At 39.1% G+C, this 14280-nt stretch overlaps 1 protein-coding gene across 1 annotated transcript in view; it reads left to right on the top strand.

Annotated features, from left to right (window-relative positions):
- The window catches only part of HECW2 (HECT, C2 and WW domain containing E3 ubiquitin protein ligase 2), a 386375-nt gene that overhangs the window by 138047 nt on the left and 234048 nt on the right, over positions 1 to 14280 (top strand). Inside the window, exon 2 of the mRNA XM_015131908.3 lies at positions 13831 to 14157. Coding sequence (XP_014987394.1) covers positions 13866 to 14157 — 292 coding nt within the window. The 5' untranslated portion in view covers positions 13831 to 13865. The remainder of the gene's footprint in view (positions 1 to 13830; positions 14158 to 14280) is intronic.

The raw sequence follows: 14280 nt of genomic DNA, 5'->3' as shown, positions 1-14280 counted from the left end.
TGATTTACTTTGACTCAAGGAGCCATCCAAATACTTATTATTTTTTCCCCCCCAAAAATGGATAGGTGAGAGAGTAAGGGCAAAAAGGATGTGATTTTTATTGAGCTGCTACTCTGGAAGGGCTCTCACCACCAGAGCCACTCCTTTGGGCCTCTTTAATTATGCCTGCACATCAACGAGTTGTCAGGGTCCGTAGAGACTGTCTTCAGAGGGGGAAATTGCTACTTCTCAACAACGTGATGGGCTTCTAAAGTTGACTTAAATCTGTGGCTCACAATAAATAAATACATAATTGCTTTCTATATCTGCAAAGTTAACCGTAGGTGAACCACAAGTGCGAGTGAGAAAGCGTGGAGACAGCAGAGCCAGTCGGGCAGTTCTGCTTTGGCAGTGCGAGGCTGCTTGGCTCCTGTTGATGGCACTGACTAAAACCTGTAAACGGTTGATTACATCTTTCTCCCCAAATTTTGTGGATAAACCTGGGTTCCATATGATATAGCTTTCATAACCCATTTGTAACCCAGAAGCCATAGGAGGCGTAGCATATTGGAATAAAATCAGACTTTAAAGACCTCAGAGTAGGTCTCAGCTGTGTCACCCACTAGCTTGGTGCCCCAGTCTGGAAATCAAATCTAGGATTAAGAGCTGCATGATAACATGGGAGTGAGGGATGGGAGCGGAGGATAGACAGGAGTTACAAGGAAAGCAGGCCTCTTAAAGTGAATCTATTTACATTGATTGGGAAGTCAAATTGCAGAGTAAATAGGGAGACAAAGGACTTGATCTTGACAAAAGTTCAAATGATGGGAATCAGTTTATCTTATCTTACACTAACATTTAGATTATAATCACAAATATGGCCTAATCATTAGAAGGAACAAATGACAAATGAAGTGTTGAAACTTTTTCATTTGTTTGTTTTTGAGATGAAGTCTCCCTCTGTTGCCCAGGATGGAGTGCAGTGGTGCAATCTCTGTTCACCACAGCCTCTGCCTCCTTGGTTCAAGTGATTCTCCTGTCTCAGCCTCCCAAGTAGCTGGGACTACAGGTGCGCGCCACCACGCCAGGTTAGTTTTTTTTTGTATTTTTAGTAGAGATCAGGTTTCACGGTGTTGGCCAGGCTTGTCTCGAAGTCCTGACCTCGTGATCTGCCTGCCTTAGCCTCCCAAAGTGCTGGGATTACAGGCATGAGCCACTGCGCCCGGCCCAAAGTGTTGAAACTTTTAGAGAGTTGGAGTAATTCATTTTTTTCAATAAAATGGTATGATAGCACTTTATGATATTTGACTTTCTCACCACAATCATAAAGAAAGTCATATTGCAAAACCTGTTTCAAGCCTCTGTTAACTTTCCCATGGCTTCTCTCTAATCCTAAGAGAGTCAAATTATCCTTAATTTTTTCTCCTTAAGTTATCAGTTGTTCTGACTTTGCCAGATCCTTATTACTCAGTGGTTTTGCATGTGACTTTAAAATCACTTTGACTTTTATGAATTCCTGAATCTTTTACCAGTTCATGTAATTTCTCTTTGCTATCAGTTTATTGTTGGAACATCTAACATTCAGTGAGAGACTAGCAGAAATGGGGTTGACAGGGGTTGACTCTCTCATTGCATGGGAGCAATGGTTGAATGGGGACTGATTTTACTTCTTCAGTTCATCGTTGTGTGATACTTTTTGCTTTCATGTCAGCCCCTTAATAGAGTGGAGCTGGGCCATAGACACTTAGGTAATAACAATCTCTTGTTAAAAAAAAAAATTTGGAAAATACAGTGCTCTGTAGGTAGTCCTTTTGGAAAAGATTCCAAGCATTTTTTTATCCCAGTATTTGAAGTAAAATTAAACTTGGTATCAACAAGCTGGATCGTGACACTGAAGAGAACGAATTCCTTATTCACATGTTGCGTATTCATTTAGTTTTTTGGTTCTTCCAGATGAGTCTCTGCCCTCATTGGGGATCTCATAAATTGAGTAGTTTATTATTATTTTGAATTCATTCTTTTTCTAGTCTTATAACTGTAAGTTCCTTCAGAAGGAATTTGTTCCATTTGTTTGTTCTAGTGAAAGAACAGTACCTCATACTTAATAGGCATTGGATAACTATTATTTGTATGAAAAACCAGGTAGGTTTGACACTCTTGTTTGTGACTTATATATGCCTTTTCTTCCTAATGTAGTTCTTCCTTCTTGTTTGATTCCATCCCTTCTTGCTTTTTTCTGCTTTGATGCACCTTTTGTTGATTTCTGTAGTAATGATAAGCATCAGTTGATAACCTCAGACTTTGAAATTTAACCTGTGTGTTTGCAACATCCGCTTACAACCATTGCATTCTGCCAGTGAAATGACTTCTATTAAAGATCTTACTGTGGTGCCAAAGATTTTGTAAAATTAACGATAATTGATTAATTAAGTGAAACATTGTTCCAGGTGCTGTACCAAGAAAACCATGTGGGTCCAGCTGCCAACTTAGAGGTGATGTCTGTCCATCATTTCTTACTCCTCATGAAGCATACATTCTAGGGGGAGGAGATGCAATAAACAGGTGAATAAGTCATACTATATGTTACAGTATGAAAAGTGCTGCAGGAGAAAAATAAAGCAGGAAAAGGGAGTAGGTAGTGTTGGAGGAGTTGAAATTTATCATAGGGTGGTCAGGGAAGGTCCCTCTAGAGGCTGCCATTTGGTAAAACCATGAAAGAAGTAACAAAGTGAGCCGTGTGCATATTGAAGAGAAGAGCAGAGGAAATAGCATATACAAAGGCCCTGTGGTAGAGAGTGGCTGGAACATTCTAGGAGCAGCAGTGGGACTGGAGTGGTATGAACATGGAAGGTAGTAGCAAAAGATGAGGTCAGAGAGGACTAGCAGCCGGATCATGTGGGACTTTCTAGACTGCTGTAAAGGTTTTGGCTTTTTCTCTGCTTGAGATAGGGGTTATTGGAGGATTTTTGGTGGAGAACAAAATAATCTAACATTTGAGCAGGGTCACTCTGGCTGTCATATTGAGAACATACAAAAAGAAATCCAGAATGGAAGAGGGGAAGGAGGCTATTCATTCAGAGGAGAGATGACCATGGCTTGGATAGAGTAAAGGTAGTGAAAGCTAACTCCTATCTATCTTTACTTTTTAGTTGTACTGTATGGCTTAGAATGCACGCCATATTTTTTAGTTGTACTCTAGTATGGCCTAAAATGCATGCCATATTTCATGGCCCCTTCATATCTTTCAAGGTCTGGCTCAAATTTTCTCATGAGACTTTTCTTTACTTCAGCCCCTGCTGATCATGCCCCATAATGAGCTTTCTTACTGCCTTTTGCACTTACACATTGCAGCACAGAAGGCAGTTGCTTTGCTTCTTTGTTGACACTTGGATAGACTATGACTTCATGTATGTTTACTGAAAAATAGGTTGGAATTATTAAAAGGTAGTGAAAACATACGAAGTTTTGGCTTTCATTTTCCTAATCTGGCATGACATTTAAAAATGATTCTTGAAATGAAGTTTTGTTCTTCTTAATTGACTAACATTTTAAAAGTACAGGTTAATGTAAAAAACTGATACCTCTGCCAATAAATATTGTTTCAGTGGGGGCTCATCACAATCTATCCTGTATTGAGATAAATGAGTAAGAGATGTTGCCCTCTTTTTTCCCTTATTTGCCACTCTATATTCTTCTCTCGTTGCATATTTAAGGGTCTGTGATATTGGCACTGGTGTTTTGTTAGTGTTTTCTTTCTTTTATTTTTGTCCAGCATTCATTTTTTATTCATCTAGTAACAGCAAACCTTCGTTTTCACTAATTTAATTCTTTTTGAGGCATCACTTCTCCCCAGCTGCCTTCAGTTTTGGTAGAATTGCCCATTCAGATGCCGTCTCCTCTCTCTGTGGGTCCCTAGGCTCCTGTCTCCCACCAGTCAGTTCTGAGCAACATCATGGAGAAAGGACGGATGTTTAGGTGGATTGATCCTGGTGGCTACTGTTACCCAAGAGCATCTTTGGTTCATTATTTTTCCTTTATTTTGATTCTGTGGGCTACCTAGTATCTTTCTAGTAAATTTCCTTTCTGTTTCAATTTATCAGAGGGGGCTTCTGTTCCTTGGAACTAAGGAGCCCTCGAACATAACCATTTATTGTAATAAATAAATAGTAGGAACCATCCTTTCATATCAGTTCTATTTTAAATAACATTATTATATATCTTATTTGTAGCAAAATTCAAAAATTGAATATCAAGAGGTAAAAACAATTGTAATCCCACTATCTATAACTTGAAAAAGTATACCCTTTTTCTATGTGTGTTATTAACACAATTTAATTATATTGTATATGTAACAGTATTTGATAATACTTAACCTTCTAGCATGAACAAATTCTCATGTCAAATCTTAAAAATATGTTTTTAATGGCTTCATAATAGTCTGTAAGGTAGACATGCCATAATGTAAATACTTCTCCATTGTTGGACATTTGTTTTGTTTTTAATTTGTTCTCTATTTTGAATAATGTTGTGGTGATCATCTTTTTATAACTCTTTGCCAGCATCTCTGCTTCTTTCCTTAGGGCAGAGCCCTGGAAATGAATCACTGGGCCTAAGGGTGTGAGCATACGTAAAGTTCCAGAAAGCTTTGTAAAACCATCCTCTCAGCAACATATGAGTGTTGTATCTCACTACATTTTCACTTGAGTACTATTGTTTTTCAAAGTTGATATTTTAGTGGACAACAATTATAGCTCCTTTTTAAAAGTGTGTTTTGATATATACTTATTGTTTCAATTTTTTTGTAAAATATCTACTCATACCTTCGAAGAAGGTTTTAATTAAATAATTGAATTAAAAATCCCACTGAGTTTAAATAACTAAAAAGAGTTAAATATTAATGATTTTCTCTTTTTAATCTAGTTGCATATTTAATGATTTAAAGCTAACCCAACATCTTGAAAGCATTCTTGAACTCAGTCTTTAAAATTAACAATTTTTTGGAACCTAAAATTATTTCTATTTGTGTACATTTCTTTTCCAAATTTACATTTGGGCAATTTTTATGTTGTGGATTATAACGTATTCTTTAGTAAAATTTTGGGGAAAACAGGCTTTTCCTAAAGGGCAGCAGGCTGGAGGATAAATTGCATTTTCTGATACTTTTTTACCTGGAAAGAGGAAGTGAGGTGCAGCTCCAGTTACCCCAGGTTCTCTGTTAAGTTCTCATTTCCTAGCAGGTTGTGTAGAAGGACATTTTCTGGTTTTCCTAATCATTTTATTAGCATACTCTTGCAGAGTAAGATAAGCATGAAGTTATGATTGTCTGTGATAAACACGGAGTTTATCTGAATGCTCATTTATACTGAATGACTGTAAAGGCTCTCTCTTGCTACACACAGGGGAAATCCACTGGGGAGGGAGCTTTGGTGGAAGATTTGGTGGTGTCTGTTCATCTCAGATGCCAACTGGCCTTTCTGGGGATGGGTTACTGCTTTCTTTTCCTATAGTTCTCACATCTCTACTTACTGCAGGCTAGTTATATCTTGACTGTAAATATAGTTTTTCACCCTTTGTTTTCCTTATTTAAATAGTAAAAAAAAAAAAAATTAAAAATCACTTGGAGTTTGAAGCATAGTATAGTTGAACAGGTGTGTGTGTGTGTGTGTGTGTGTGTGTGTGTGTGTTGTATGTGTGTCTTTTGGAATTTGAAGGGTTAAACAAGTTTGTCTTTTATTATTATTGGTTTTATTTATCAGTGCCAACTCTAGGAAGTTAGATCCTAGGATGCATTTCTTAAATTCTATAAAAATCCTCTGACAATGTTTTTCAGTACCTGCCCTTCAGGTGAGGTTTAGTAACTTGACATTCACCTCCAGATTCTGTAGCAAAACTATTTGAAATAAAAAACACTTGCTTAATGTATTTGTCATCTGCTACTGTCTATATCTTCTGAACAAAATTTGCTGGTTTTGGAATTGAAGTTGTATGCTGTTGCATTTGGTGATTTGCTTAGTAATTAAATCTCTCTTGACCTCTTGAAGAAAAATGATTTTGTTTTCAGTTGTTTGAAGCAGATGTCTTTTATCTAGGAGAGCAGCAGAGTGCAGACCAAATCCTGTTTAGAAGGAGGGTTTTTAAGATTTTTTAAGGAGCGCTCCATCATGTTACATTGTGCCCACTGGGCATGGGACATACAGCTGCAGCACAGACTCACCCTGGGTGGGACGGGTTATCTAAGGAGCTTTAAAGGACCAGCTTTCTACTTAAGCCGTATAGTGAATATTAACCTGTTTCCCTTGCCGTCGGCTTCATTTTCTAAAGCTTTTCAAAAGAATGTGGATAATTTTCTGAAGAAAATGTGTCTTTCTTATTGCAGAAGGCAATAAGAAATGTGAAATCAAGAAGCAAATTGAGAGTTCTTAGGTTTCAGTATTAGAAAATGTGCAGCAGCTGTTCTCTGTTACTGGGTAACACTGATTTTCCCATATGAAAATATTGCATTGAATAAGGTAGTTAAAACTCAAATTTTAGGTATAAAGTTTAGAGTGCTTTGATTTTTTCATTTTTATGTGACTTTGCAAATTAATTTTTGCACAGTGCTTATTTACAATCAAAACATGAACTCTAAAAACTATATTACATTTCCTATAAGGGAAAAATTAAGGTTTCCAAAGCAATTAGATAATAGTCCCTTGTTGTAATCTAAGTAAAATCATTGATTTATTTCCTTTCCAGTTGTCCTCAGTTATGTAAAGTAAAGCATCTGAATGAGGTTTTTAAATCCTGAAATAAGACTTTTAGAGATACATTGGTATAGTCAATTTAATTAATACTAAGGCTATTATTGAGCAGAGACTTGCATTTGAATATTTGTTTTATCCCCGGCCTCATAATAACTGACAATTTGGACCCACCCTCGTAAGGGTTATATTTACTTGGATATATTGCATTTACTTCCATCTCACCTGAAATGATTTTGATTTTCTCAGCCCTGTCAATGTTTCTGGGATTCTGTTTACCACTTAGATTGAAAATCCAGAATTTAGTCCTAATTTCACCCTCACTTTTATCCCCTATATTCAATCTGTCATCATGTCTATGGCTTCTTCCTTTGGAACATTCTTGATTGATATTTTCTTTTCATGTCACTAAAATCCATCTTCTGTAAACAGCACTGGGTTCCGTGACTGATCAGCTTCTCACTGGTTTCCCCACCTCTGTTTTCTTCCTGTTATCATCAGCCTATTATAATCTGCATAAACTCTCAGATTATGTTTCCTCAGACTTCCCTTTCCTATTTTCGCCTCTCTTCTCAAGACCCTGGAATGGCTCCCCACTCACTACTCTTGGTTAGGTTCCAACAGGACTACTTCAAGTTCTGTGGCCAAGTTTCTTGAATTCTTGTCTCCTCTTTCTTACATCTTACACTGTCCATTCGCTGGCTTGTGGGCAGTGGGCTCTGCAATTCTTTTCTAAGGGAGTTGTTTGGAAGTTGTCATTACTTTTTAATACAGAAACAGTTCTATAAAAGCTACGGTTGAGTTCTTAAGCTATAACTCAAGGCCTGTATAACCTAATGTGGCTGATTTCTGAGCCCTGGAAGCCAGGAGCCATGTGGAATAGGTGGAGGCAGGGGAAGAATGGATGTTTTCTTCTTCTTTTCTAAGTACAGGGTCATCCAGACTAGGCAGAACTTCTAGTGGTTTTTAATATGAAAGGTTGGTCTTCAGCATTTGTTTTCTGTTCACTGCCTTCCAAATCCTGGTGTTCCTCTCCCCAGGCTCTTAGGAATAAGTAGTTACCCTAGACTAAATAATGCATTAATTAATTCAGTAGTTATAATGTTTACCTACTAAAATAACCATGGCTACTTTCTATTGAACACTTTCACCCACAGTATTTCAGTCCTTACAACAACCTTGCATGGTACATTAAAATTACTTCCATTTAATAGATAAATAAATTAAGGCAGGGTGAAGTTTAAATATATATAGCTATTGATTTATGTACTGATTTACAAATAACCTGTATATATTTGAAGGTCACTTAGGAAAAGTTTGTATCATATATGAGAGTTTGTTAAAGGAATATGTAGAAAACCTCCATCCCTTCCCCACTTCATCTCCTCCCCTGACACACAAGCACCTCTGGGACACTGTTCTGCTTTTGAAGACTATACAGCTTCAGGGTAGAAGAAAAGAAGCAAAAAGAGATATAAAGTATTGGCTGGGCCTGGTGGCTCAAGCTTGTAATCCCAGCACTTTGGGAGGCCGAGATGGGCGGATCACGAGATCAGGAGATCGAGACCATCCTGGCTAACACGGTGAAACCCCGTTCCTACTAAAAAATACAAAAAACTAGCCGGGCGAGGTGGCGGGCACCTGTAGTCCCAGCTACTCGGGAGGCTGAGGCAGGAGAATGGCGTAAACCCGGGAGGTGGAGCTTGCAGTGAGCTGACATCCAGCCACTGCACTCGAGCCTGGGCGACAGAGCGAGACTCCGTCTCAAAAAAAAAAAAAAAAAAAAAAAAAAAAAAAAGAGATATAAAGTGTTTCTGAGACTTGTCAACCTCCCCCCATCCTCAAGTCTATCCCGAGAAAACCCTCTACTCCCTGGGCTGGATGTCTTCATATAACAGGATTGAATAATGATTCCTATTAGAGATTTGGCTCAAAAAGCATCTTTGTGCTAAAGTGTAATAAAAAAAACCCTTGGAAGGATTAAGGAATCCTCAGTTGTTAACACATTATTGTCAGCTAGTTCAATGACATCTTCCTCTTAGCTACCTTCAGGGCCTTTCTGATTGCATAGAGTTCAAAAGAAAGTGGGGGCACCGCCATGGTTTAGATCTGTACTGCCCAGTCCAGTATGTGGCTGTGGAGCACATGAGCTGTGGTCAGTTTGAACTGAAATGTGCTTTAAGTGTAAAATTCACACTGGATTTAAAAGCCTTAGCGTTTAAAAAAAGAAATAAAAAAATTAGTAACTGTTTATATTAATGTTGAAACATAAGTTTGGATATAGTGAGTTAAATAAAATGTTATTAAAATTTTCATCTGTTTTATGTTTTTAAAATGTGATTACTAGAAAATTTTAAATTACACCCATGAGTTGTGTTATATTTCAGTTAGACAGTGCTGGTTTGGACTAATTCTCCATCTGTCCTATGTCTTCCAGCTTTTGTTCAGCCTAGTAGCCATGCTCTGTACTATGTCTCCTCTCTTTCATTCTCTCCTCTTTACTGGCCCTTTTCTCTCAGTTTTTATTCATTCAGCAAATATTTCCTGTTTTCTTAGTTCCTATGCTGGTATTAGGAACATGCAGAATCTCTTCCATCCTAAAAACAAAACAAGGCTGGGCATGGTGGCTCACGCCTGTAATCTCAGCACTTTGGGAGGCCGAGGTGGGTGGATCACGAGGTCCGGAGATCGAGACCATCCTGGCTAACACAGTGAAACCCCGTCTCTACTAAAAATATAAAAAATTAGCCAGGCATGGTGGCGGGTGCCTGTAGTCCCAGCTACTGGGGAGGCTGAGGCAGGAGAATGGCGTGAACCTGGGAGGCAGAGTTTGCAGTGAGCCGAGATGTACCACTGCACTCCAGCCTGGGTGACAGAGCAAGACTCCATCTTAAAAAACAAAACAAAACAAAACAGAAAACACAAAACAAAACAAAACATGAAAGCAAACAAACCCAACTCTGTCTCAATCCATGTCACCCTCCCTACATGCCTCCTTCTCTTCGCCATCTAGCCTTTTGAGGAAGAGCCTGAATTCTTTACTCCACTTTTACCACTCCATGCTAACTCTTTTGGCCACCAATTTTCCCCACTCCTCAGTCTTTCCCTGCAGCATTGGACACTGTCCTTGGAGTCTCTCCTTCCTTGACTTTGAAATTCTCTCTCTCTCTTTCATTTTTCTCTCTCCCGCTTTAACTTTGTTTTTAAGCGTGTGACTGACTCATCAGCTTTGTGACACTGGGTGGACCTAACCTCATGGAGCCTCAGTATCTTCTGTGTCACGCTGGGGCTTGCATTCGTCAGTGGGCATTGTGGTGACCCACCCCCTCCAAGGCTGGTGCTTTTTATTTTTTGAGACAGAGTCTCACTCTGTTGCCTAGTCTGGAGTGCAGTGTTGTGATCTCGGCTCACTGCAACCCCTACCTCCCTGGTTCAAGCGATTCTCGTGCCTCAGCCTTCCGAGTAGCAGGGATTACAGGCATGTTCCACCATGCCCAGCTAATTTTTGTATTTTAGTAGAGACAGAGTTTTACCATGTTGGCTAGGCTGGTCTTGAACTCCTGATGTCAGGTGATCTGACTGCCTCAGCCTCCCAAAGTGTTGGGATTACAGGCGTGAGCCACTGCGTCTGGCCGGTGCGTGGTTTCTTTTGCAGAATTCTCATCATCTTCACCAGGTTCTGTGGAAACTCTACGTTTGTTTTTTAATTCCCTCCCTCCCAGTACTCTCCCTTGGTAGTTTCTTTGTATCCATGCTTCCAATTAGAATGCTCTTCATGCGTTTGCTTTTTTTTTTTAATTCTTTAAGGCTCACCTCAGATATCACCTCTGCCACCAAGTGTTTTCTGTCATCTTCAGCCAAACTTTTGCCTCACAAATCTTTCTCAATTTCCTCATATGAAAACAGACATAATGCTGTTATCTCTCGGAATTAATTCACAATATTCTGAGGCCTTACTCGAGATACTCGATGTGAAAGTGCTTTGGAAAAGGTTAAGCCCGTTATAAATATATTTTTATCCCTTTCAGATGCCCTACAACATTCATTGTCCCCACAACGTATTTGTTAAGACTAATTATACATGTATATAAAGTGCCATTGAAACCTTGAATTATCTCATATATGAATATTTGCTCTTGTTCCCCAAAATTCCATGTTCCCGCGGGGGAAGGGCTGTTAGGAAAAGGAAAGAAAGAAATTGAAAACAAATACCTTACTCTTTTTACTATTTAGCATACACTGCAGCTTTATGGTAGACATGTATAAGCTAGCACATTCACACATTTCTAGCTCTTTTTGCTCTTTCACTGAAAACAAATATATTATGTATTCAGTTTTTGGCCCTTAGTTGCGTGTCTTTTCTTGTTAGAATGCAGGCTTTTTTGAACTAGGGACTTTGACTTTTGCTGTTGTATCCTTAATGCTTTTCACTTAGGAGGAGCACAGTAATTTGTTGCATGAACGAATGAACCCACTACTGGTGATAAAGTTGAATTTCAACTTTTATCTCTGGCTTGAGGACCAGGGAGTGGCTCTTGTCAGTGTTACGGGGCCAAAGCTTGGGCTCTGAGATATCTGAGGTCCTCACTGCCTACAAGGCTCTTTTGTTTCTGTTAGGGGCTATGTTTTGAAATACTGAAGATGCTGATTAAGTAGAAGGGGTGATGGGAATTATGGGAATATTAAAACCAGTTCTTGATATAATTAAAATAGAATGTAGTCACATAATGGTATTAATACCTAAACTTAACAAAGCTCTTACTATATGCCAGACAGTGTTGGAAATGTTTTATCTGTACTGATTTATTTAGTTCTCTCTAAAATCCTATGAGGCAGATGTTATTATGTTCTTCCTGGATAGGTGGGAAAACAGAGGGACGGAGAGTTAAAATAAATTGTCTAAGATCATAGAGTGATAGAAAGTAAACATGTAGCCGAAATCCGGAAGTTGGTCTTCAGAGCTTTTTCTCTTAGCTGCTGTGCTAACCTCTCTCTCTGCTTAAATACAGATAATTTAAAAACAGTAATGTGGGTGTACATACATGTTATTTCATTTTTTTCTAGAGCGAAATAATTGTCAGTAGTTCTTCTGTTGTGGTTTTAGGCCATAAGGGTTGTGACCTATTTCTTTCTTTCAGGGAAGTAGTTTAGACAGCCTGCATTTTTTATTGAACTACAATGTGTTAGGAGTTAATTATTTATAGTTCTTGCTGAAGCTGGTGTGCTGCTTGGCTCACTGAGTTTATAAAGAAATAATGGCCTGTTGAAAGTCAGTAAAATGAAATTTCATGAAACTATCAGATTAGAAGTTGACCTGTATTTTAAGCTTCATAGATTGGAGATTTTCTAATAATTATGGATTCTTTTATGGTATCAGAGTTACCATAGACCACATACAGAAAATAAGTGCCATCTTTATGAAGAGAGATATAGGATTTAAAACCATTGAACTGAGTAAATCAGCTTATCTGTTCATTTTTATTTGTATCCTTTTCACAAAAGGTATCTTGTCCAAGTTATTTTCATTCAAGAGATAGTGCTCAAAGTATGAGATCCACTTTATGTCAGAAACTACTTGAATAAATACATTTACAAGTGCTATAAACCTAGCACAGAAGCATGTCCTCTTCACCCAAAGTGTCTGTGAACTGAGTGAGAGGATGGGAGAAATTAGGGAACCCAATCTTCCCTTGTCCTCCTCTCAGACTCAGTAGCCAAGGTGGTTAGCTGTCACGTAAATATTGCACCCAAGGTTACTTTGTTTGTTTTTTAAAGGAAAACTCATGCTGACTTCCCAAGACCCAATAGGGTTTACCTTGAAATGAAACATGACATAATGAAGATGGTGGCAGGTACTAAGAGTGCGGAGTAAGTGTTAAATCCGTAAATGCACGAGTGGATTATGTAGTTCTGAAAGGGATGGTACAGAAGAAAATCAGATCAATTCTATATAAAGCTAGTGAGATCCGAGTGAGGTAATGTAAACCCATGGCAAACAGGTAAGGCGCTGGTAGATAAAACCTTAGTTGTACTGCGTTAAAGTACAGGAGGTACTGAAGTCTCTGTGTGTGTCTGGAAGTATTTTAGAACTAGACTCAGTGAGCCAAAAAGGGGCTGTCTAAGTTCCAACAGGGAAGGCCTTGTTCCTTTGGACGGAGGCCAACTGGGAGCCAAAGGAAATAGCTTATCATGATCCAGATGGCCCAAATAATGTGGACTCGCCAGAAAGTCAGGATGGCAAGGGGCAGGCTCAGGAAAGGGACTGGAGATACAAGTTATGCCAAGAAGTATCTAGGAGAAAGATGCTCACTCTTCCTGCATCTCTTCATTTAACAAATATTTATCAACATGTACTGTGTAGCAGGCACTGCTGTAGACACTGGGGATAAAGTAGCCAACAAAACAGATGAAAATCCCTGTCTTTGTGAAACTTACATTCTTGTCAAGTGAAGTAGACAATAACCAAATAAATAAGTAAATTGTATGGTACATTAGATCACAAAACTTGCTATAGAGAAAAATAAAGCAAGAAAAGAGGGATGGGGAATGCTGGGGTGCTGCGGTTTTAAATGCGATGACCACTATATTTAAGGGAAGAGGTGATATTTGAGCAAGCTCCTTAAAAGATTTCAGTGAGTTACATTCTTATGCTAAGGAAACTGAGCAAGTGAACTTGTACTCAGTGGTATACTTCAACTGTATTTAGCATGTGTCTTGCTGTTTTAAAATTTCATTGCAGCAGCAAATAAATATGTGTGTGGAATGGAAAAGGAGAAGAGGGTGCCATGTTTGAACATGGGGTGTTTGGGAAAGGATAGACCTAAAAGGGATGGCAGGGAGATCCTCTCCTCCTTGATTGCTAGGAGAAAGCTATGCCAAGTGAAATCGAGGGTCACAGGCATGTGACAGCCTTTGCCATCACGTGACTTGACTCTATAGAAGCTGTTTCTGACATCATCAGTTGACAGTAGAATAATAGGTTTTATTTTGACAGCAGAAGATTACATGGTCAGGCTTTAATAAACACTCTTTAAGGCTTTATGTCTGGAACGCTTAAATCTAATTCTTTGTGTCGTAGCACTAATGTTTTATGTTTATCTGTCTCCTGCAGCTTTGTAGGCAGCCAACCCCAGAGAGGCAGACGGGATGGCTAGTTCAGCCCGGGAGCACCTACTTTTTGTGCGGCGTCGAAATCCCCAGATGCGGTACACGCTGAGCCCAGAGAACCTCCAGAGCCTCGCCGCCCAGAGCTCCATGCCAGAGAACATGACCCTGCAGCGGGCCAACAGCGACACCGACCTGGTGACTTCTGAGAGCCGCTCCAGCTTAACTGCCAGCATGTACGAGTACACGCTGGGGCAAGCCCAGAACCTCATTATCTTTTGGGACATTAAAGAGGAGGTGGACCCCAGTGATTGGATTGGACTTTATCATATAGGTGAGTCAAATGGAATGGACTTGCATGTGACTCAGAGCATACAAGTTTCTAGTCTGACATTTTTACCATTCTGTATTTTCTCCTGGAAAAAATTCACACGCATATATACACACAGCAGATTCT

Source organism: Macaca mulatta, chromosome 12 (genome assembly GCF_049350105.2).
Source record: "Macaca mulatta isolate MMU2019108-1 chromosome 12, T2T-MMU8v2.0, whole genome shotgun sequence".
In the NCBI taxonomy this organism is placed as follows: domain Eukaryota; kingdom Metazoa; phylum Chordata; class Mammalia; order Primates; family Cercopithecidae; genus Macaca; species Macaca mulatta.
The sequence above is the reverse complement of the archived record's forward strand: the minus strand, read 5'-3'. Positions and strand labels throughout refer to the sequence as shown.